General features: G+C 42.4%; 1 protein-coding gene across 7 annotated transcripts in view; it reads left to right on the forward strand.

Annotated features, from left to right (window-relative positions):
• Positions 1-25,977, forward strand: part of CCM2 (CCM2 scaffold protein) — a 278,566-nt gene that overhangs the window by 77,130 nt on the left and 175,459 nt on the right. The window contains exon 2 of one of the 7 annotated variants that reach the window (XM_029588213.1): positions 7,677-7,744. The exons of 5 other annotated variants lie outside the window; for them this stretch is intronic. In XM_029588213.1, coding sequence (XP_029444073.1) covers positions 7,736-7,744 — 9 coding nt within the window. In that variant the 5' untranslated portion in view covers positions 7,677-7,735. Of the gene's footprint in view, positions 1-7,676; positions 7,745-24,497; positions 24,525-25,977 lie in introns of those variants that run through there. One more of the 7 variants, XM_029588212.1, reaches the window with a different exon arrangement.

Consider the following 25,977-nt stretch of genomic DNA (forward strand, 5'->3'; position numbering starts at 1 on the left):
TGGAAAATCTGTAAGACTTAGAATTTGGTTATCTTGGCATTATACACAACATTCATTTAAGTAGCTCCCTTCATTATTCATCCAGCCTTTTATTTTGTTTGATTTGTTCTCCTTGGACAAGCAGGGTTGAACTAGCTATCGCACATGGGGTGACATCATTCGGCACAGAATAGACATATGTCTTTAGCTCAGAACCTTTACTACAGAGCATATGCGGGAATTCCCATGTATGCAGCCTCATGAGCCTCTCGGTCTTTTGCAGGCTGATGCAATAAGACGTGCATAAAAATGTGCATCCAAACTGGGGCCTGTCCTTTTTTTTTTGTGTGCCCAGCCACTGCTCCTGAGCACCTGATGCTATGTTTAAATGAGGTGGTATGTTACAAGGGACGTGCTAGAGTGAAATGAGATATGCCTAGGGTGCACAGGAGACATGGCTGTGCGCTTACGGATGCTCAATACAGTTGCTATGGGCACACAACGAATTAATGTAATGGATTGATTACAAAAAAAAATCTTTTCTGGATGCACAGTATACACGCACAATAGCAAGGGACGAAATCGGCCTGCAGCATATATATTGTGCGTCCAGAAATTTTTTTTTTTTTTTGTGGTAATCTATCAATTTCATTAATTCTTTAATATTAATTACCAAAAGCAGTAGATCTGTTCTCTGTAGTTCCTCCTCTGTGAAGGAACCACAGAAAACAATATTGGATTTTTTTATAAGCCCATGACTTGCGGAAAGATTTAATGCCAGCTCCAGGGCTGGCATTAAATTTGCCACGTTGAAAAGTGTGCGTTGGGTGCCTGGGGATTTACTGCTTCAGTGGGTAATAGCTACATGTGACGAACACTATAAAACTATACAGGACACGTTAATCCTCTTATTACGTCCAGTGTTAGTCTGGTGCGTCAAACACGTGTCCAACCGCTGGCTAACCTGTGTGCTAGACTGGGCGCACTTTATTGCATCGGCCCCTTAGTCTGCACTGTTGCTCACATGTGAATCCTCTTATAAAATGTTTTCATATTTTGACCGTAGGGCCTTGTTTTTCTTTTTCATCGCTGTCTAGGCAGCCCCTTAAATAGCATGTTCAGGTTTGAAGAAAAAAAATTCACAACTGGAATGTTGAGAATTAGTCTGAATTTCCTGTGTGATTCAGAATGATTAGCAGCTAGGAGAATTTTTATTCCAGGAATAGTAATGGAACAAGAAGCTAGTGGTGAGCATGCAGTGTAGGTATAGCAGGGAAGTAGAGAGGAGTCTATCCTGAAGTGCAGCTATACTTTTTGAGACCTGAAGATGTGCAGAGGTTATGAGGAGGCTGGCAAGACCTGTTGTGAGAACTGGGATGATGAAGTAATAAGTCAAAGGCCAGACAATATTATATTTTGCTAATGTTGTAGAGTGAGCAACAATAGGTGAGAGATTTTGTAGAGGATAAGCAGGATGTGTTGTCCTCGAGGTACATGATACCATCCAGTGTAGCTCGGCAGCTGAGTACTACTACAAGGCTTCTAGAATATTTTGCCATAATCTACTGAGCATATGCATGTCTCATATCAGAAGTTGCTTGGGACCCCATCAGTTTAGTTTTTCCATGCAGCTAGTGTGTCATGGTGTTCTCCCTGTGAAAATTGGTTTTTCTTGTTTGTGAGTTTATCATGTGACCTTTTAGTTTGCCTTCTCTCATCCTTAGGTTCACTAGGTAGATTCTGTTTGATAGTTTTCTGTAATTTTCATCATCTGCCATGTGCATCTGTCTTAATACATCATGTAGTATTGGTTGGATACTTTTTTGTAAAATTTAATTTTGCCTCTTAATTTTTTTGGCTGATGCCCAAGAGAGGAGTGCCAGCAGTTTCATGTCCACGGTGGAGATGCATCATGTGTATCTCAGACTCCCATGGTACATGTTACTCTGCCTGAGGTATAACCATGATGTCAGGGTTTTTTTTTGTTTTTTGTTTTTTTTACCATTCTATATGCAAGAAGATAAATCCTAGAGGAGGGTGTTCCTGCCTGGAGCTCATGCAGAGGTTCTTTGGGAAAAATGAGTCCATCCCGTCGACATCTGCACCAAAGGGCTTAAGAACAGCATAGATCTCTCTGGATGTGGAGCACACACAAAGGCCAAGGAGACGAACCTTCATCTAGCCGCCTCCATCCGATGAAAGTGTAGAATTCTGCTTCATCAGTACCTGAATCAAGGAGTACCAATGCAGGCATTGGGTAAAGGCCAAGAGACATTGGTCTTCATCAGTGTGCAATAAGGAGAGCAGGCTGGTAACGTAAAGCATTCTGGTGGTGGCTGTAACCTCCCTCTCCCCCACCAAAGTGTTCTCGCAAAGAGGGGATCTTAACTCACATTGATCATGAAAAATCATAACAATCTCAAAGGGCCTGGATGCCAGCCACCAATCATAAAGACCCAGGAAAATGTGACTACTACTCCTGTTTCCACTGTTGTATTGGCAATTTTTGAGGAGGAAATAGAGATGATCCAGGCAGTGTTGTATCACAGAGCCAAAAGTGCTGACACACAAACCATCAGTAGTCTTGCAAATGGAGGTCCAGCTATAGTCTGAGACACTCATATAGTATCTTCCAGAAGGTTGCTGATACCAGTTCCTGAAGAGGCATAGGCATTAGGACCACTGCATCAGTTCATTTCCTGTGCATTAGAGGCTGGAAGTTTCCCCAAGGTGCAAAATTTCATCTGGGTCTAGACACCAGCAGACATTGGACAACTTCACTGAGGTCTGCTCTTTTAGCTTGATGCAAACATAGACTGAATTGCAAACCTTTGATTCTGGCTCAATCTGAGTATTCCAAGGGTAAGCCTATGGATCTGTGGATTATGCAGATCAGGATGAATCAATAGGGTCTCTCCTTGGACCTGTCTCCTGTGGAGGACCTTTCCATCAATTTTGTAAAAAGAATGGCAGAAATTGTTCTTTCTATTGTTGATCAAAAAAGACATGAGAGAAACTGAAAGTATTCAGCATTTTTATTTTTTAGTCTACCCCTCCCATCCATAAAAGAAATCATGGCAGTGCCTGTCAATGAGATCCTGCAAGAGACAAAGGTGAGAAAGTGGGAGACCCTCTATTGTTACCAGTGAATAAGAAGGTAGACACTATACTATGCCAGAATGCATCCATATTTAAGAAACAGCCATTGCCTCATTAGTTAATTGTAGTTGAATCTGCTCTCTCAAAGGCCAAGAGGTCTCCAACCCCTTCTTCAGTGTTGCCTTGTAAGGACTTTTGCACGTTTGACCTTATTGGGAGGAAAATTTTTATCAGAGGTCTATGCTTAATGCTCGCAAAGCACATCCTATCAACTCTTTATGGTTCAGTATATGTGAAACATACTGAGAGTTGAAGTGTATGTGTCAAAGCATTTCCCTCAGGTGTGTAATGCTCTAGAGGTCTAGAGTCTCTAGTGGGTAAGGAAATGGAGTGTGGAAAATACATTCTTCGTTGGACCTACTATGATTTTGAAACTGCATTGAGTCTCTGCAGTGGGTATTGGCGTCTGCAGACTTAAATGGTTGTGGGTCTCAGGCAAAATGGTCAGGAAAGACTTGCAAATGTAGCATGCAGTGAAGAGCATCTCTTTGGGTATAAGGTCAAGGAAGTGGCGGCTCAAATTAAAGATCACTGTGCTACCCTTCAGACCGTTTTCATTGCCACTTCAGACCCACCCTCCACATGGTATTCAAGTGACTGAGGAGACACTTTTTTTATTCTCAAAGGTAGTGGTATCCTTTGCTTCCTTGTTCCTATCAACAGCGATATCTCATTCATTCCAGACCCCAGGAGGCCCAAAAGCCACAGCCAGCATCCCAGTCAAAATCTGGAACAAGGATTTGATGGCATCTGTGAGAGCATTGCTGGAGACCCTTTCTATCAAGGGAAGGCTGAGGTTTTTATGTAAGCTGGTGGTTGTGGATAACCTCAAACTCTTGGGTTTTTAGCATGATCAGAAAAGGATATAGATTACATCTTTTGTAAACCCTGCCAAATTTCACCCCCACCCCCTGCCGAGTTCTTAGTTTGCTTCTCAACATAAGGAACCCTTCTTCCTCTGCAGCCAGTGCGGTTGAACCTATTCCACCAGAGGAAAGAGAGTAGGGATTTTATTTCAAGAAAACAGGGAGAGTTCTGCCTAAGGCTTTGAACAGATTCCTAGTAAAGTTCAACAAGGTTTCTCTGGGCACCTTGGTTTCCTTTCATAGAAAAAGATTGGCTGTGCTCCTTTGATCTAAAGAATGTTTATACCCGCACAAATTTCCAGGTCACAGGCAGTATCTCAAATTTGTAGTAGGGAAATACCTCCAGTAGCATGCCTCAGCACCAAGTGTGTTCACAAAATATCTTGCAATGGTGGATGCACAAATTAGGATGCAAGTATTTCCTTACCTGGACTTTATTTATTTATTTAACATTTTTATATACCGACCTTCATGAAAGAAATTCATATCAGATCGGTTTACAGATAACATGAGGGGAATAACAAAGTCAACCATATAACAAGAAATGTAAGTTACATATAACAAGGGGTATTAACCTGGAGGGCTAGAATAGCCGGAGCGATAGAAGGCATAACTGAACAAATTAGATAATACAATAATATGATGAGAAGAGGCGTAAGTGTATAGGCTACACTTGTCATAGAGTTTAGGTAGGAGTCAGTGTCTGAATTAGTGAGGGATTGCTGGAACTGTTGGTTAAGTGAAGGCCTGGGTGAAGAGCCATGTCTTAAGTTTTTTGCGGAAGGTAGACGGGCATGGTTCTAATCTGAGTTCTGTGGGCATCTTGTTCCAGATGGCAGGGCCAGCTGTAGAGAAGGTTCGTTCTTTGGTAGATGATAGGCGGGTAGATTTCGTTGTAGGGGGTTGCAGGGTGCCTTTATATGCTTCTCGAATCGGTCTGTCTGATGTGTATAATTTGAGGGGAATCTGGAGGTCTAGATGTTGTTGGTTGTGAATGACGTTGTGAATTATAGTGAGAGCCTTGTGTAATAATCTATATTTGATTGGCAGCCAGTGCAGGTTCTGTAGTATGGGGGTGATGTGTGTTCCTCTGTTGGTATTAGTCAGGATTCTTGCCGCAGCATTTTGGAGCATCTGTAATGGTTTGATAGATGAAGTAGGGAGCCCGAGGAGAAGAGAGTTACAGTAATCTGTTTTGGAAAAGTGTGACTTGGAGCACTGTCCTGAAATCTTGGAAGTGGAGGAGGGGTTTGAGCCTTTTCATGACTTGTAATTTATAAAAGCAGTCCTTGGTAGTGTTATTGATGGCTTTCTTAAGATTCAGACGGTTATCAATGATTACTCCAAGGTCCCTTACTTGCGTGATCTGGGTGTTGCCTGCTGGTGGATTGATTAAGGCCGAGTGGTCCGAGGAGATGATTAGGAGTTCAGTCTTATTTGCGTTCAGAACTAGATTCAGGTTGGTGAGCAGACTTTATAGATTTGAGGCAGATTTCCCAAAAGGCGAGGGATTTAGTGAGAGATTCTGTAATGGGAATCAGAATCTGTACGTCATCTGCATAGAGATAGAATTTTAATTTTAGGTCCGTGAGCAGTTGACAGAGGGGCAGGAGGTATATATTGAATAGTGTGGGAGACGAGGAAGAGACTTGGCTGATCAAGAGCACATCTCAAGGAGGTGTCAAATATTCAAGGAAAAACTTCATTTGCAAGCAATCCCAAGAAATAATACATTGCCGATTGATTATGTAAATGGAAAAAAATCTAAAATAAATTTTATAAAAAAAAAAGAATCAGCAAAATCATCTGGGTGCTGGAGCTGCTAGGATTTCTCATAAATGATCCCAAATTCCATTTGAGCCAGTCATCTCAATTGGAATTTATAGCTGTTCTGCTAGGTAAGAATCGGATGAAAGCCTTTCTTCTAATGGAAAGGATCATCACATGATGTCTGCAGTGGAAGAAATAAGTCCCTTTGACATCAGGTTGAGAGTGTTGGGCCAAATGGCATCAACAGTGCATGTAACCCCTTGGCACATCTCCCCATGACAAGCCTGGTGGACCCTACAGTCACAGACTCAAGCCACTCAGAATCTTTGAGATCCAAGTCATCCAGCTACTCAAGGAATCACCATCTTGGTGAATGGTCCCAAGAGCCACACTGAACTCAAAGGCAGAAAAAGAGTGAAAATGGAATCAGATATGGAAAAAAATTACTCTAAAGGTTTTAGCATATAAATACTTGTATTAAAATGAGCAAATATTAAGTATGACCAACATAGCTCTAGCTACTGATTTTTGCTGATTTTTATATATCTGTTTAGTGTCTTAAGTCAGAATCTCAGCAAATGGTTCTAATCATGAGTTTCACATCTGTGAAAATATTGTTGTACTTTATATATGTGCAAATAAAAATCACTTATCCGGAGGAGTGAATGAATCTCCAAAGAAGCAGCAAGGTATGGGTGCAGAGGTCCCAAGGTGAATATATGTTCAAAGAGAACAGTGAACTGAAAAGTGACAAGTTCTGTCTGTGGCTCAGCATTTCAAAATAGATATTTCTGCATCAGGGGTGTGAAACTAGTTGTTAAAACAATCACGGTCTGTCTTTTGAGGGCGCTGCATTTCTAAGAATCTGGTATCACTGTTTATTTTACTTTTATAATCCACAATATCCAACATTGTTGATCTATGCAGCTTACAGTGCAAAATATACATAAAACTTTTATCATACAAATATTTTACAGTATTTAAAAATGTTAATAGATGGTATCCTACATTCCCCTGCATTTATTATACTCTACTCTTGTGAGATGTCCCATCACAGTATAATGTAGAGTTCAAGATTGCTAAGAAGTGCGACTTGATGTACTTCCGTTTTTTTGTTAGCCACATACCAGGCAGACAAGAGAATGCCCTAACAGACAGATGGAGTCTGATCCTGGATTCTCTCCTTGACAGGAGAGTAGCAAATCTGATATTCTGTGAATGAAGTATACCCCTGGTAGATCTTTGCTCTCCTCTGAACAGAAATTTCTCAAACTTCTGTTCAGAAGAGGGACTTGAGGCAAACCAGCCTCAGATGCCTTCTGTCTAGATTGGGGAGAGGGTCTTCTCTACATTTATCCTCCAGTTCCTCTAGTGGCAAAAACCTTGCTGAAAGTGAAACTGGGGGACCATGATTTTCCTAGCCCCCTATTAGCTTAGCCAGATTTGATTTTCTCTTGACTTATCCATCAGGGATCCCTTTAGTGGGGAATTGCCCAGTTTTCATCATTCAATTAGGGAATGCTGTGCCAAGTAGAACAAAGAAAGCTATTGCTGTCTCTAGGAGTGAATAACAAGAATTAGATCTACTTTATGGAATCTGTCAGGTTCTTCTGACCTGGATTGGCCACTGTTGGAAACAGATACTGAACTAAATGGAGCTTGATCTGACCCAGCATGGCAATTCTTATGCTCAGTAACCAATTTCTAACCCTCACAGCCTGCATGTTGAGCGAATAGCATTGAGTTCCCTTTATTCTAAGGAGGTGTTTCAAATTCTTCTCACCATTAGAAAGTACATCAAAGAAAACTGTATGGTTCTAAATGAGGGTTGGGTTTTGAGGGAAAGGCCCTAGATCTTCTGTTCCATATAAAAATTGCTTGACTACCTTCTACATCTTTCAGAACCTGATCTGAAGACTAACTCAGGCTTCATCTCAGTGCACTTGGTGCTCATCACAACTATGCAGAAGGTAAATCTATCTCTGTATAACCTTTAGTTGTTGGATTCATGCGAGGCTTGTTTTAGTAGTCTTCTAGCTTTTGGGACCACAACATGCATATAGAACAGTAAAAAAGACGACATGGTTATACCTGTTCCTGAAATAGTCTCAAGGTGGATTACATACCAAGTTATAATTAAAATTACAGGTAGTCACAGTTTACAATCGGATACAAACACTGAACACAGTGGTAGGACACTTATTCAGATATGAATGGGGATATGAAGTAGATTTATCAAATGGTCATCTAGAAAGAAGCAGAACATGTGGCTAATCATGGATTTCCTTGATTAGAGTTTTGATAGTCTATTGGAAGAAGGAAAATCTCTATTGTGGACTCTAGGAGAAGGCTTGGCCAAATAACCAAGCTTTGACTTTCTTTCTGAAGGTAAGATCTGTTTCAAGTGGTAACTTGTTCCATGGTTTGGGGACATAGTAGCTGAATCCACAAAGTCTTGCAGATGCCAGAGGAAGGTGGGTGTGAAGGCCATTTTGGAAGATTGAAGTTATCTTGTAGCTATGTAGGAGAAGGGAAGCTGGGAGGGATGTTCAGGGGCCAGTTCGTTCATTAATTTGAAGACTAGGCAAAGGGTTTTGAATTGTATCATTAGGGTCCTTTGTTTTCAGTTTATACCAATCTTCATCCATAAATTTCTGGATTTTTTTCAAAGAAAATAATCGCTTTAAACTGATTTTTCTCCCTAATTTTAGGCAAATTAAAGAGCAGCTCCAGAGCTGCAGATGCAGCATTTCAAGGCTTTCTGCCACTGCTGGATGCCAGTGCAGGCCAAAGCACGTGCCGAGTTTCAATTCCCTGCCTTTTGAAAGTGTTCACTGATGCAACATTTCAAGTCCTGCCTCCCCTCCCCAACCAGCCAAAGTGGCTGCTGTCTAGTGCTGTGGATATGGTGTTTTAAGCGTTCCTCCCCGTGTACCAGAACCAATTCCCAGGAGGTTCCCCCTGGCCCTTCACAAAAGCAGAAATGCAGTGCTATAGAGTGTAGTAGCCACAGCAAGCATACTATCAAAGGAGGAGGGAAAAGGAGCCAAGAGCCATCACCTGTATGGCTGAATGCTGTTGCAGTGGGAGTGGGAAAGGGAGATTCTTGTTGGGGATGGGGAGAAAGAGGGACCTACTAGGTAGGGAATGAGGTAGAAGAGGGGGGGATATGCTGCTGGGTGGGTGGGAGAATCTGCTTAATAATATTTTACTGCCCTGGCTTCTGTCTACCAAAATAAACTCCAGTGAAACCAGGGTTCAAATATTGCTGCTGCTTGTGCCCATGAGCAAGTCAATTTACCCTCCTTTGCCTCGGGTACAAATTTTAGATTATAAGCCCTCTGGGGATAGGGAAATACAAACAGCACCTGAATATAATCCACTTTGAAGAACCAAAAAGTGGAATATAACCATTTTATTCCACTGATTTTTGTCCTGTTTTTGTCCTGTCATAATAAACCCTGCTAAATTCTCGAGAAAAATAAAAACAATGACGGTCCCTATGCATTCTGTATTTGACCAGGAGCCAGTGTAACTGATTTAAGATTGGCCTATGTTCAGTTGCTTTGGCAACTGCAAAGATTCTAGCAGCTGTACTCTGTAGAAGTTGGAGGCATTTCAGATTATATTGTGAAAATTAAGAGTCAATATAGCTAGTGAATAATGTATATATTAGGTTGGCAAGGTTGCGTTTGTCAAAGTAGTTGCACAGTTGGTAGATCTTGTGCAGATGCATGCAGGAAGTCCTTAATATAATTTTATTTATATTTTGCCTTTCATGGCACTTCAAAGTGGGTTACATTCAGGTACTGTAGGCATTTCCCTATCCCCAAGAGGGTTTACAATCTAAGTTTTATATCAGAGGCAATGAAAGGTGAAGTCTGATCTGAATCCTGGCTTCTCTGCTTTGCAGTTTGTTGCTGTAACCTCTGGACTACTCTTCCACTATCTTTGAAATGTGGGTTTCCATTGTAAAATTGTGGTTGAGTTGTTACCCTCTATCCCATACTAATTCCTTAGGTTGTAAAGATGCTCCGAATGAGGAGAGTAGAGCTTGTAAGGGGTAGCTTTGTTGACATAGTTGGAGGAGATCTGATTTGGGGGGATTTAATTTGAGTTTGTGGTTAGTGAGCCATTAGGCTACTACCGTAAGACAGTCAAGGAGGTTAACAGTGTAGGAGCCTTGGTCCTGTTTCAATGCAGGGTTTGTCATCGGCAGAAAGGTTGCATTCAGTATTGAAGGACAGGATGAGTTCAAAGACAGGGAAAAGTACTGAATTTGAGGTACTCCGCAGGTGAAGTCTCTAGGTGAGGATGTGTTGGCCCATGAATTGGGTACTGTATTGTATTATAAAGGATTCAAATCATTTGAGGACTGTGCCTTTGTTATCAGTGTTACTTAAACATTGAGTCAGGAATCAACAGTGGAGAAAGCAGTGGAGAAATCTACTAGGACTAGAGAGGAATCTCCACCTTAGATGGCATTCAGGTGAATGCTGTTGGCCACAGAACAGAAACAGGCCTGGTAGCCATAACCTTTCCTGGAACTGAATTGGTAGGAGTGAAGGACATTGACCCCCTTCTAAGAAGTCTAGAAGTTGCAAGGAGACCAGCATTTCCCATACCTCCCCTGGAGGTACACTTGTCCAGATGGGTTTTCAGGATTGCCACAGTGAAATAGATTTACATGTCCTGAGTCTCCAATGTGTGCAAATCTATCTCGTGTGTATTCATTATGGATATCCTGAAAACCCAACTGGTTAGGTGTGCCTCCAGGAGAGGATTGGGAAATGCTGAAGTAGACTATTTTTTCCACTATTTTGGATAAAAGGGGAAGATTGGAGACTGGATGATAGTAATTGACTATTTTTGATTAGAAGCCTGGTTTCTTCAAGATTGGTTTGGTTTGTGCCACCTTTAATGGAAAGGAGTAGAAAGTCTTGTGTTAGCCCCTTTGCTGACAAGCATAATAAACACCATGCTGTCTTATGTCCAGATGAATGTAGAGGATATTGGGTTCAGTAGGCAAATGAATCCATTCATCCTCTGAAGGATTCTTCTACATCTTGAGGGGACCGTTTTGAATTCAGTGAAATAGTAACAGGAGAGAGTTGGCTTGATCTGGTTGAAGTTGCCAGGGCAGGCAGCAGAGGGGGATAGTTGCTGTGGTTGAAGGAGGGGTGTTCGGAGTACTTAAATCAGGGCTTGTGGTGAATAAGGAAGAGTGTATTTGAATTTTTTCCATGAAGACTTTAGTGATGTCCTCCGCTGTAGGGTCTTCTGTAGAGGTAATAGGTATCTGTGATTTGGGGTTGGAGAGTTTTCCATATTTGAAAGTGTTTCCCTAGGTGATTCTTACTTAGTTCTAGTTTGGGGATGTGGTCTTTGCTAGAAGAATGGCTGCCTGTATTTTCTTGCATGTTCCTTGCAGGTGCGACAATTGGTATTGGTTCTTTGTTTCCACCATTTCTGTTCCAGTTGATGGGATTGTTGAGATGGAGACCTTTATGGAACCAGGGAGAGTTGTTGAGAGGTCTGAAATGAGGGCTAGAATCTCAACAGCTGTGGTAAATTCATTGTTCCATTTATGGACTAAGTTCTGCTGACTTTTGAAGCCTCCATTCACCAGGGAGGACAGATTTAATTTGATATTCTACTCACCTAACATCTCCTCTCTGGTGAATAGGAACTTTAAATTGAGTGAGGCTTTCAGGGATTTTCCAGGTACGTGTGATCTCGGTTGACTATTATCTGTGACAGCATACTGGGTTCCATGGACCTTGTTTTGACCCAGCATAGTAATTCTTAAATTTTTATGAGTCAGATATCATCTACATTGTGTTGGAAGCTAATGGGAGAGTTCTTAACATGGTAGTCTCCTAGTACTAAGGGCTTGTGGGCAGTAATGAGGTCACATAGGAGTTCAGAGTTTAAGAAAGGCATCAGGATGGTTGTCTGGCGAGGTGATAGATTAGGACCAGTCTAGGCAGTCAGATTTGCCAGTTTGGTTGCAACTAGATCAAGGACCAGGGAGTGATGAGATGATAGCAATTCTCCCACCTTAGCTTATATATATATATATATATATATATATAGCCTCCTTGGGAGGTGGTGGTTGAATTGTACCTTGGGAGGTGGTGGTTGAATTGTACTTTGCTCTGATGTTGGGAGATTAAGAACGAATAATAACATTTTTTTTGTAAATGTAGTTGGTATCCTGGAGAGCAGACCTGTGTGACATGACTGTCATCTTGACCTCTGTAAGACATTGGAAGTGGCATTTGAATTCTTCAGTTAGGTCTAAGATGTAGTGAGCTTTGTTTACAGAGAATGCATTGAGAAGGCCACATAAAAGGGAGATAGAGTTGATTTGATTGGGTTGGATGGAGTTGATGGACTGTTTAGAGACAGGGAGCAGGTGCCTTTGAACGGAATTGTTTTGGTGGTTGAGGTTTCCTTCTGTTCCAAATGACCTCTTTGGGTTCCATGTTTTGTTGAAGCACATAGTGGTGGTGTTTGCAATCTAGTCTTCCTATTCCTCTCTTGCATTTTGAGGGTCAAATTCATGAAAGAACAGTTGCCGGGTATATCTTTGATTTGGGATGTATCCCAGTCAAGATAATTGACAGATTTCTTGAGAAGTGGGAGATGTAATGAATTCAGAGCTGTAGAGCAGTTGCTTGGTTTCCTCAATTGGTGGTGTAGCACCTTCAAAACATTAAATTATTCACTGTTTAAGGGTGTAGTAGACCTCTGAACATTGGGAGGTGGTTAGGCTGTGATTGAGATTATATCTGTTGCATCCAAAGTTGCGTACAAAGGGGTACGCCCTTTGGTGTGGCTGATCAGTATTGGGCTAGCCAGTGGGGAGGCCCTGACTCGATATCTGCTGTGGGGTGATCTGCTGGAAGAGAGCCAGTGAGCTCCCCCATCCTGTTCTTGGGTGGCTGTGGAGCGGAGGGAGCCCCTGGGCAAGCATTGGTGGAGCCTCTCTCTTGCTTCTGTTAATTGGAATGCAGCCTTATGGTCTCACTAGATTGTCTGTTGGGGACTGGCCTAGTGGAGAAAAGGTGGTGAGCTTCCCATCCTGTTCCTGGCATCTGGTGGTATATTGGAGGTAGGAAGGGTCAGGGATCCCTTAAAGAATGTTGGTGGCTTCTTTCTCCTCACTTCCTGCTGGTAATCTGCAGCTCCCTGTGAGCTAAAGTATCTGACTTGGAAGGTCATATTTTTGTTTTGTGTCAATTCAGCATTCAGAGCTGGTAAGCTCCAGGTGCTAGTGACTTATCCAACTTTATGCCCTAAGTTACTGTCTAAAGTAGTCTCAGACTTTATATATTTTCAAACTTTTTAACTGCTTCTCCCAAGGAGGCTATCAGTGGTGTAACCATAAAACACAAAGAATATTTAAGACACAAACATCAAACTGGGTACATAATACAATAAAATAACAATGATCCAAAAGATTTAGTAAATAACACTTGTGTATTTTGAAGAGTAGGATACTTGCTACTTAATTTAAGAGCATGAGATAATGTATTCCAAAGGGTGGGGGTCTGTATTCAAGAAGGCTCCTTGGTCAGAGTAGTTAAATCTCAAGCAGATTGTGATAAATTGCAAGAGGACCTTGTGAGACTGGAAGATTGGGCTTCCAAATGGCAGATGAAATTTAACATGGACAAGTGCAAAGTGATTTATAATAGGGAAAAATAACTCTTGCTATAGTTATACAATGTTAGGATCTATCTTAGGAGTTACCACCAAGGAAAGAGATCTAGGTGTCAGTGTGGATAATACATTGCCACAGCACACTGGGCCGAAGATTTCAATCAAAAAAGCAAACAATGTTAGGAATTATTAGGAAGGGAATGGTTAATAAAACGGAAAATGTCATAATGCCTCTGTATTGCTCCATGGTGAGACCACACCTTGAATACTGTGTACAATTCTGGTCGCCGCATCTCAAAAAAAGATATGGTTGTGATGGAGAAGGTACAGAGAAGGGCAACCAAAATGATAAAGGGGATGGAACAGCTCCCCTTTGAGGAAAGGCTGAAGAGGTTAGGGCTGTTCAGCTTGGAGAAGAGACAGCTGAGGGGGGGATATGATAGAGGTCTTTAAGATCATGAGAGGTCTTGAACGAGTAGATGTGAATCGGTTATTTACACTTTCGGATAATAGAAGGACTAGGGGGCATTCCATGACGTTAGCAAGTAGCACATTTAAGACTAATCTGAGAAAATTCTTTTTCACTCAATGCACAAAGCTCTGGAATTTGTTGCCAGAGGATGTAGTTAGTGCAGTTAGTGTAGCTGGGTTCAAAAAAGGTTTGGATAAGTTCTTGGAGGAGAAGTCCATTAACAGCTATTAATCAAATTTACTTAGAGAATAGCCACTGCTATTAATTGCATCAGTAGCATGGGATCTTCTTAGTGTTTGGGTAATTGCCAGGTTCTTGTGGACTGGTTTGGCCTCTGTTGGAGGCAGGATGCTGGGCTTGATGGACCCTTGGTCTGACCCAGCATGGCAATTTCGTATGTCTTCCTCTGAAGAAAGATAATGACAAAATGCAGTGAGTCTTGCACATGCTGAGTTCTTATGCTGGGAGTGGTTCATTGTCACTTGATCCAGATAGAAGAGGCTAGCTTAGAAAAATGCTTCATTCTGATTTGTCTTGTCCTGTTTCCTTGCGAATGTGTTCTGACTCAGCTCTGAAAATGCGCGTTGACATTATACAGGGAAGAGCTGATTGCTATAGCTACACCTGTTTGTTTTTTTTTCCCCACAAAGAAAAGTCAGACTTCAATGCGCCATATAAATGAATGGTAAACATAAACAAATTGGACAAAACTTTTTCGTTCAAGGGACCTCTCCTTTTGATTAGTTGGGCCATAAATTAAACTAATAAAGTCCCATTTCTTATGTTTTACTATTCATTTCAAACAAGTGCACATTGGACTACAACTGTTTCCTTAGCATTCAGGTAGGTCAAACCTGTTGCGTGGGTTATGCACCTCTGCCAGCAGATGGAGATGGAACAAAAGCTGACATGGCTATATAGTCCTACCCTGACAGCCCACCAGTATTCTCAGTCTCCAGCAGATGGTGGATATGCATTTTCCTTTGGGGGATTGCCTGTGAGTGTAAAAAAAAAAAAAAGTTGGAAAACAGATGCTATGTAGCACTGCTTGCCTCCTGAGGTGATAGTGTGCATTCCATCCCTACGTAGCCTCGTTTCAGTCTGGTAGCCTTGAATGGTATGGACCTAAATTCCAATTAGCAGTTGCAGGCTGAGAAAAGCTTGGTGGTGAAGGCTTTAGTCCTCTCTGTAGCCCGGACCTGTTCCTGCTCTTAGCCAGGGAGGGCTGAGCTCAAGTAAAAAAAAAAAAAAGGCAACTGGAAGACAACAGGAAAAGTCGGTGGTTTCCTCTGCATTCAACTGTCCTGCTCATGTTGCTGGGGAGTTCGGTGAGGAGAGAGTGCAGGCATTGCAAATTGAACAGCCATTTGACTAGGCCCCACTTCCAGGCTTCTCCCATTTTGGCATGCATTAGGCCGCGGGGTACTTCTGTGTGCTTTTTTGCTGCAGACTGGTGCATGCTTGCATGTCCGTATGTGTGCCCATTCTCATGCATGCAATTTGGTCTGTCTTCCTTCTGGACGAAAATCCTATGCTCCCTGTTTAGGTGTCTGTTCTGGCCTTCCAGTTTGGGCATCCATTAGGATGAGTGGTGTGGGCTTGAACGCTCATTTGTGCATCCATATAAGGCATGCTTGTATGAGCGGGAAAGCTAGGTAAGAGCCTTCATCGGGCTGTGCGCTTATACATGGCACCCAAGGGGAAGAAACCTGAGCCTTAACTATCTGTGCTGCCTGCTACATCAGAGGCATTCAGCCAGAACCTTATTTAAGCCTGTGTCAGCGCTGCCTGGATGATTGGAGATTTGCCTCTTTCTGATTTTGCAGACGAATGGTCCATCTCCTCATTCTGAGGGGAGTGGGACAGAGGGAGACATTGCAGGGGTGTCTTCTCCCCTGATTGGTCAACGGGTAGAGTCCTTGGTGAAACTGTCTCACAGATGTCCGGTTTGGGCCTATGGGGCCTGGAATGAATCTGGCCTCCTTTTTCCTGGGTGGAATTCTTCCAAGGATTGCAGACACTTGTACAGGGCCGGTCTGCTGAAGCAGCAGTTCCTATTAAGAAAGGTCCAGGCACTCAGAGTTCTTCTCTGTTTGTCTCCTCTTAGCACATGGGAGCTAATCCCGAAAAGGGCAGGAGACTGCCAGTCGCCCAGTCAAAACCCACTTTGCAAAAGCGGTGTCCTCCCTAGCCCTAACATTGGAGAAGCTGTGCAAAGATCACCATACTGACGCTTGGCAAATTTCAGCAGACAAACAAAGCTTTGCCCACGATACCGCCTGAGCCCTTGTGGAATGCAGTCTAATCTACTTCAGTAAGGCATCCTCAGCAGCCACATAGGCTGCCATAATGAACTCCTTAACGCTGCCCGCGTCACAGGTGCTCCCTGCCTACCTCCACCAGGAGCACAAAAAGGTGACCCGAAAAGTCTTAGTCACCGCCAAGTACCACAGTAAATGATACTGGACATCCAAGGAACGTAAAAGCCATACTCAACTTTATCTCTGTCCCTATCTAAGGCAGGTAGAGAAATGGGCTGATGCAAATGAAAGTCTGAAACCACTTTGGGCAAATAGGAAGGCACAGGCTGAAGCTGAACCACACTTGGAGTCATACAGATAAAATGCACATGGCAGGAAAGAGCCTGCAGCTCAGAGACCTGACGTGTTGAACAGATTGAAGACCATTTTCCTGGTAACAAAGTAGGCAGCCGCAAGGAAAGCATGCAACGGTCGAAAAGTCAGACCTGCCAAGAACTCGAGGACCAAGTTAAGATCCCACAAAGGCACCAGAAGCCACAATGGGGGGCTAAGATATTTAACTCCCCACAAAAAACGGGACATTTCTGGATAGGAAGACAAAGGCCCTCCCATTGACTCTTCCCCTGTAACAAATCAGTGCCACAACTTGAACCTTGAAGATATTAAGAGCCAAACTCTTAAGCAAAACCATCCTGTAAAAATTCCAAAATGAAAGTAATACCGACCTTGAGCAGTTGAGTACCTGGCTCAGAGCACCAGGCCTCAAAAGATCTTCCTGTTCGGAGAACTATTTCAGGACACAGTAGGTAAACTGAAGGAAGAAGCTCTAGCAGTACAATCATTAACATCACATCCTAACTATTCGACCACACGTCGTTATGTTGGATCTACTCGTAGGTAATCATATGCCAGGAGACCCTACAGATCTTACCAGTCCTTTCATACACAGGCTTACCCTGCGTACCAGCTTCCTGCTCCACAACAGAATACCTCAAACCAATGTAGAGGTAAACCACGTAACCAGAGACAGCAGGCACAACAGCCGGCTACTGCAGTGAAAGCGACTTCATCTTTTTAGTTACCCAGCCACCACCACAACATCAAGCACCACCCGGCAGGATTCATTCCTGCCTGACAGCCTGGGAGAGAAGAACATTCGATCAATGGATTTTGAAGATAGTATGTCACGGCTAACAACTCCAATTTGTCACAAAACCCATATTACCTCATCTTTCCACTTTCAAGATTCACAACTTCCAACCACAACTGGGGGAGGAAATGGCTTTGCTTTGCACACAACAAGCAGTTTGACTGAATTCTGCCGCTAGGCTGGTCTCCAATTCAAAGCGTTCTGATAGAATTTTGCCTGTCTTATGTAGACTTAATTGGTTACCAGTGAATGAACGTATAGCCTTTAAGATAGGCATGATAGTTTATAAGCTTCGTACATCCAATTCCGCATTTTGGTTTAATGCTTTGTTGCGCATACATAAGCCTGTGAGATGCCTGAGATCGTCTCAATTAAATTTGTTAGAGGTTCCATCGGTTCGTCAGGCACAACTATTCAATACTAGGGAGACCTCCTTTTCGATTGCGGCACCCACTCAATGGAATCTCATTCCTATTGACCTGAGATCCTTGGAAGATGTGAAGAAGTTTAAAATGTCCTTTAAAGAATTTCTGCTCAGCCGTGCGTATAATGTGTAACGATGCGGTATATATGAGTCTGATATTGTTTGATAAAATGCAGATGTGTCAGTAATGTGGATTTTCTCTTTTTGGAGAACAAATTGATGTCTAAATTTAATTACCGTTCATGTATATGGATTGTTATGTTATGGATTTACCATTTATTTATGGTATTTTGTTTAGTTTCTGTGAAACTAAATGTGTTATTTGTATTTAGTTAATTTTTATTATGTATGTATTTATGTACATCGCTTAGGCCTTCTAGTGTTAGGCGATTTAATACATTTTAAAAAATGTAAATTTACCCAGAGACCCTGGGTAGGATTTTATTCCCCATACTTCCTCATACCGAAGAAGTCGGGTGGCCTTCGCCCCATCCTAGACCTAAGGAAATTGAGCAAATTTCTCACCAAAGAGAAATTCAAAATGGTATCGTTGAAATTAATCCTTCCTCTGATTCAAACTGATTGGATGTGTTCCATCGACCTGAAGGATGCTTGCACACAAACTCCAATCCATCCATCCTCGTCGCATTACCTATGCTTTCGCTACAGGCATCAACACTACCAGTACAAAGTTCTCCCCTTTGGACTATCGGCTGCACCCAGGGTGTTCACCAAATGCATGGTAGTGGTGGTGGCTCATCTCGGACAACAAGGTATAACCATCTTTCCATATCTGGACGATTGGCTCATAATCGCCCCAACTCCAAGCATCTTACTCGAGCACCTCAATCGAGTGATACAATGCTTACAAGAACTAGGATTAGTGATCAATTTTCAGAAATCACACCTACAACCAACACAACAGTTACAGTTCATAGGAGCATGCCTGGAAACTACGTGCAACAGGGCATACCTACCAAGTGACAGAATATCACAATTCCGTCTTCTGTTACATACCTTGAGCCATACTCAGAGACCTTCAGCAAGACAGATTTTAGTAGTCCTCTGCCACATGGCAGCAGCGAATTTCATGGTTCCCAACACCAGGCTACACATGAGACTCCTGCAATGGGGCTTAAAACGTCAATGGAAACAGCACTCACAACCATTGACACAGAAGATATCGCTGACCGCCGAAATGAGGAAAGATTTAACATGGTGGCTCCTAAACTCCACCCTATCCAAGGGAGCATTATTCAGTTCCCCTCCTCACAACGCAGTATTAACCACAGATGCGTCTCGCAAGGGCTGGGGTGCACACCTCGATTTATGAAACACAACGGTTATGGACAATCTCGGAATAGAACCTGCAAATAAATTATTGGAACTCGGAGCGATTTGCAATGCATTACAAATGTTCCAAGACCACCTGAAAGGACGCAGGGTCATGATCTACACTGACAACCAAGTCACGATGTTTTACATCAACAAACAAGGAGGGTCCGGTTCATGGTCCCTTTGCAAGGAGACCTTGACGATCTTCGAACATGCTCACCGAAATTGCATACATCTCCAGGCAACTTACCTACCAGGAGTTGCAAACTCAAGAGCGGACAAGCTAAGCTGCATCTTTCATCCTCACGAATGGGCACTCAATACAGAAATAGCCCAAGACATATTCATGCAGTGGGGGACACCTTCAATAGATCTCTTTGCAACAGAGATCAATGCTCAAGTTCCCAAATTCTGCTCGATAAGACCAAGCCAATTCAGGATCGCGCAAGATGCCTTCCTCATCCCGTGGACGACAGGCCCCCCTATACGCCTTTCCTCCTATACAACTCATAACAAGGACAATTCAGAAATGCATAGCAGACAAAGCTCAACTGATACTCATAGCGCCGGCTTGGCCGAGGCAACCGTGGTACAGTTTCCTTCTCAGACTATCCATCATGGATCCAATTCGATTACCGAATCGCCAGGATCTTCTCTGCCAAGATCAAGGGACACTTCTACACCTGCTACACTCATCTCTCCACTTGACAACATAGAGATTGAGAGGCTCCTTCTAACAGAACAGGGAGTTTCCACCTCGGCACAATTCATCTTGTTAGAATCCAGGAAACTCTCCACAAGAAAAAATTATAGCTATAAATGGAAACATTACTCTACTCTACCTGGTGCACTTCCAAAAGTGTACCACCATTGGACTGCTCACCTGAGTTGCTCATTGATTATCTCCATACACTATATACAGCTGGTCTAGCAACATCATCCATCAGAGTTCATCTCAGTGCCATAGGGGTATATCGTAGACCAGTTAACAATATTCCTATATCCAATCACCCCTTACTATCTCGTTTCATTAAAGGGCTAACTCACATTCGTCCTCCGATCTCTAAGCCTCCAGTTCCATGGAACCTCAACATAGTTCTGGAACAGCTCATGCTTTCCCCATTTGAACCCAAGGACTCGGCACATATTAAATGCCTCACATGGAAAGTGGTATTCTTGGTTGCAGTAACATCAGCACGAAGAGTTAGTGAATTGCAGGCCTTGGTCCATTATTCTCCATATTTACAATTTCATCACCATAAGGTAGTTCTCCGAACTCACCCATCCTTCCTACCAAAAGTGGTTTCTCAATTCCATCTCAATCAGACCATGGAATTACCCACCTTTTTCCCTAAACCTCATGCAAATGATAGGGAAAAATTACTGCATACATTAGATTGTAAAAGAGCTTTAGCATACTACAAAGAAAGGACAAACTCAGACTCCCGTGTTTCTCAACTCTTTGTCTCCTTTGACCCAAAGGCACCTGGATTACCAGTGGCTAAACGCACCATCTCCAGCTGGATAGCACAGTGCATCAAATTCTGTTACCATAAACAAACTACAACTACATTCAGAGCCGAAAGCTCACCAAGTCAGAGCAGTAGCAGCCTCATTGGCACACCTAAAGAATGTGCAACCCATAGATATTTGCAAGGCAGCTACATGGTCATCGCTCCATACCTTCACATCTCACTACTGCCTTGATCAACAAGCAGCCACTGATGCGAAGATAGGGCAAGCAATCCTGCAATCTCTATCCTCCTGTCCAAGGTGACTGCCACACTGTCAATGATCACGTACAGGAATATAAAACAAAGAAGCCGAAGTCCTCAGAAGTATTTTATTAAAGAGACAATATTCCAGTAAATGCCCGACTCAAGGCCTGAGTTTCACCCAACCACGAGCTGCTTCAGGGGCTGTTTATGACAGATTTTGTCAATTGTCAGGAAACATTACAGTTATCTTAGACTTAGTTTTTGGGTACATGCCAGGTTCTTATGGCCCGGATTGGCCACTGTTGGAAACAGGCATTTCTTATGTTCTTATCTCATTCGTTATCTGGTAGTGCTGGATCATTAAAAAATAGAATTTTCGAAGACATTTTAAAAGTTGCGTAACGTAGTTAAATATGCTATCTACGGAAACACTGTTTACGGTAAGCAAACTTGCTTTTCCTTTAGTGAAGGATAGGTCAATCCCAGACCTGCCCTCTTCTGCCGGATTTGGATTTTATGGTTAGCCTTCTTAGGGTGAGCAGTGCAGAGTATGATTCCTGCTCTTTTTTTTGATAACCAGTAGGTGGCTTCTCTAGTACTTGCAGGCTGATTCAGTAAATTCTGCGCCCATTCTCCCAACGCGTGCCCATTTCTGAGAGCAAAATGTGCGGCTTGGCTGCAAATTTTACTTTCTGTATTTTGGGTGACTAATAGGCTCATCAACATGCATTTGCATGTTGATGAGCGCTATTAGTTTCGGGGGGGGGGGGGGGGGGTTTGGCAGCATGTTTTCATGCGCTATTACTCCTTACAGTATAAGGGTAGTAGTAGGCTAGGTGTAGTAGGCCAGATTGACAAACTAAAGAGTAGCAAGTCACCGGGACCGGATGGTATGCATCCTAGGGTCCTGAAGGAACTAAAAAATGAAATTTCCGATCTATTAGTTAAAATTTGTAACCTATCATTAAAATCATCCATTGTACCTGAAGACTGGAGGGTGGCCAATGTAACCCCAATATTTAAAAAAGGCTCCAGGAGTGATCCAGGAAACTATAGACCAGTGAGCCTGACTTCAGTGCCGGGAAAAATAGTGGAAACTATTCTCAAGAACAAAATTGTAAAGCATATAGAAAGACATGATTTAATGGAACATAGTCAACATGGATTTACCCAAGGGAAGTCTTGCCTAACAAATCTGCTTCATTTTTTTGAAGGGGGTTAATGAACATGTGGATAAAGGTGAACCAGTAGATGTAGTGTATTTGGATTTTCAGAAGGCGTTTGACAAAGTCCCTCATGAGAGGCTTCTACGAAAACTAAAAAGTCATGGGGTAGGAGGTGATGTCCTTTCGTGGATTACAAGCTGGTTAAAAGACAGGAAACGGAGAGTAGGATTAAATGGTCAATTTTCTCAGTGGAAAAGGGTAAACAGTGGAGTGCCTCAGGGATCTGTACTTGGACCGGTGCTTTTCAATATATATATATAAATGATCTGGAAAGGAATAAGACGAGTGAGGTTATCAAATTTGCAGATGATACAAAATTATTCAGAGTAGTTAAATCACAAGCAGACTGTGATACATTGCAGGAGGACTTTGCAAGACTTGGAAGATTGGGCATCCAAATGGCAGATGAAATTTAATGTGGACAAGTGCAAGGTGTTGCATATAGGGAAAAATAACCGTTGCTGTAGTTACACGATGTTAGGTTCCATATTAGGAGCTACCACCCAGGAAAAAGATCTAGGCATCATAGTGGATAATACTTTAAAATCGTCAGCTCAGTGTGCTGCAGCAGTCAAAAAAGCAAATAGAATGTTAGGAATTATTAGGAAGGGAATGGTTAATAGAACGGAAAATGTCATAATGCCTCTATAATCGCTCCATGGTGAGACCACACCTTGAATACTGTGTAAAATTCTGGTCGCCGCATCTCAAAAAAGATATAGTTGCGATGGAGAAGGTACAGAGAAGGGCAACCAAAATGATAAAGGGGATGGAACAGCTTCCCTATGAGGAACGGCTGAAGAGATTAGGGCTGTTCAGCTTGGAGAAGAGATGGCTGCGGGGGGATATGATAGAGGTCTTTAAGATCATGAGAGGTCTTGAATGAGTAGATGTGACTTGGTTCTTTTCACTTTCGAATAATAGAAGGACTAGGGGGCATTCCATGAAGTTAGCAAGTAGCACATTTAAGACTAATCGGAGAAAATTCTTTTTCACTCAATGCACAATAAAGCTCTGGAATTTGTTGCCAGAGGATGTGGTTAGTGTAGCTGGGTTCAAAAAAGGTTTGGATAAGTTCTTGGAGGAGAAGTCCATTAATGGCTATTAATCAATTATACTTAGGGAATAGCTACTGTTATTAATTGCATCAGTAGCATGGGTGGTTCTTATTGTTTGGGTACTTGCCAGGTTCTTGTGGCATTGGTTTTGGCCTCTGTTGGAAACAGGATGCTGGGCTTGATGGACCCTTGGTCTGACCCAGCATGGCAATTTCTTATGTTCTTATGTTAATAGCGTGTCAAAAACACGCGGCCAAACGGTGCGCTCGGCCTAGCGCACTGTTCTTTATCGGCCTGTTAGTTTGCTAGCTATATTCCTCCTTTTGGCTGAGCTCAGTGTTCCTGTTTGAGAACACGAATGGTTGTCTGTTAGTAATGTTCGAGTTTAATCAGGTTTGTCCATAGTTTGTCCTGTCCAAAGAACACTGGCGGGCTGATGGGGTGGGATTATATAGTCCTGATTCAGCTTTTGTTCCATCTCCATCTGCTGGCAGAGGTGCATAACCCACTGGTTGGGATTGACCTACCCTTTAATAAAGGAAAGGAAATTATCAGGTAAGTAGTAATTTCTCCTTATTGGACTATTTACTAGGGGCAAAGAACATCTAATATTGTTATCTTGGCATCAAATTACTGTGCCATCAAATTTGCCACAGCCTTATCACTTAACTTCAGCTTTCAGACTGACTGGGACTGAGGAGTTCCCTGAACTTTTTAATGATTTGAAAAAAAAAAAAAAAAGGCAAGAATGGAAAGAATAGGTAATGTGGATTTTTTTTTAAACTCTCTAAGGGCTGTACTTTTTAAAGTTATGGGGCAAATTCCTCCTGCTACACACAGCGCAAAGCTTGATTGTTGTTCCAATGCCACACTAGGTCCAGAAACCCAGTTGAGTATATTGAAAATTCAGCGATTGGATTAATAGGACACCAAATAGTTTTTGATCAGGTTTTATGGGTTTTACTCTAAATTCAGCTGGGTAAATAGAAATTGCTCAAGCATATCTATCTTTTTTATTTATTTAAAAACTTTTCTATACCGTCGTTTAGTAATGCACCATCTCAGCGGTTCACTATTTATCAATGCCTCTCCTTAGTGAAAACTGTCACCCAAAGGCATTTCTCATTTTTAGCCTTTTTTTTCTTTCATTCAGGTTGCCATGTTCGTTTCCCCATCAAGAGTTCATTTTTCACTGTGACATGTAACACTGTCATACAAAAGGAAATTGTGGTTATTCTACTTCCTGTTCACACAGTGCTTGGAAACTAAGATCAGATAGTGAAAACATGCTCCCCACAACATCTACAGCAAATGATGCTGTAAAATGCCATAAATGGTTTTAGTTGTGGGTGAAACAAACACTTTTTTTTGGCTAGCACAAGTGGTTGCACCTTAATCCTGTGGAGCAGAACCATTTTGGATGCCCATGGAGGATGAGGTAGGTGTGTGGCTTTATTTTTTTAAATTTAGGGTGGTCACTTACAGTTACTGTATTTTGTTCTGCATCAGGTTCTTTGTAGCCTTCCTATTGCCTGTAAAGAGAAACAAACAGGTGCATGGGATGGCTTGATTACTGGCAGTTTGTATAAATTTCTCTGCAGATGTTCTGGTAACATATATAACATCTGTGGTTGTGCTCCATGATATAAGTGTAAGGCAGAGCATTATGTGAGATACAGGACCAGAACATCATCCTCCTTGATAATATCTGTGGTTAGGCAATTGTGAATGGGACCAGGTTGTTTCTTTTTTGGGATGTCAAAGGTAAGGTGCAATGGGACTGAAATGGCAGGTTTAGGAGATGTAACTTTTGGAAATATGCTCCTTGGAGTAACTTTACCTGTAGTAAGTTAACCCTCTTGTACTTCCCACTGCTCCTTTCTTAGTAGAAAGGCAGAGATTGCAAATGTGCCTTTTTAAGTACTTTATTTTCTACCCACTGGATAAGACTTTGAGTTAAACATTTTGTCTCCTTTATTTGCCTTTATCTTGGCAAAAGTAACAAATATAAGATGTTTATGGCAGCAGAGTCCATGAAAGACATTAACTTTATGGTTTGGACCAGATACGATACCCTCTCATTGTGGGGCATTGTGGAAGGGTTTTTGCCAGCATGTCAGGCTCCAGGATTGTATTTTTTTTCCCTTTTAGATGAAGATTTGTAGTTTTAGATGCTTTGAGAGATAATCTGAACAAAGATTTGTTATATTTGTAAAATCATGGAATTTTTTATCAATTTTTATAGCGCTACTAGGCATGTGAGGTGCTATACAATGGTGATACATTTTCAGCTACAATACGTTCCTGCCCCAAAGAGCAATCTTAAATGGATAACTAAGATGACAGGAGAAAGGGACTTGCCCAGGATCTCAAGGAATGTCAGTGGGGAAGTGGGATTTGAATTCTGCTTTCCTGAGTCCCTCAGCCCATAGCTCTTAACTACTTACTAGGTCAATCCAGTACCGAGCGGTAGGAAGAGCTGCGTTAGTGCCCGGCGCACCCGCGGTTGCCGCACGCACAGTGCAGCTCACCTACCGCTCGATCCTGTATGTAAATAGACGAGGCTTGCATTTGCAAGCTAAGAAGCGTCCGTGAAGCGTTAGGCCCGCGCAACCCATTTTACTGTATAGAGCGCCTATACAGTAACCTGGGTGCGCCGGCCTAACGCTTCACGGCCATGCTGGTATCTGTCATTTCAAATGACAGGTACCAGGAAGTGGACAGTTCTCAGACGCTTGGGATTGTCAGCCCTCTCCCCTCCTCCCGAAGCAAGCAACCAAAGCGTAACAAACGAAGCAGGGCGCGAAAAGCAGCCTTGCTCCGGGAGGAGGGGAGGGGGGACTGGCAGTGTAAAGCGACGAAGCGACTTACTTTTTGCAGCCCCCCTCCGG

Source organism: Rhinatrema bivittatum, chromosome 2, assembly GCF_901001135.1.
Source record: "Rhinatrema bivittatum chromosome 2, aRhiBiv1.1, whole genome shotgun sequence".
Lineage (NCBI taxonomy): Eukaryota > Metazoa > Chordata > Amphibia > Gymnophiona > Rhinatrematidae > Rhinatrema > Rhinatrema bivittatum.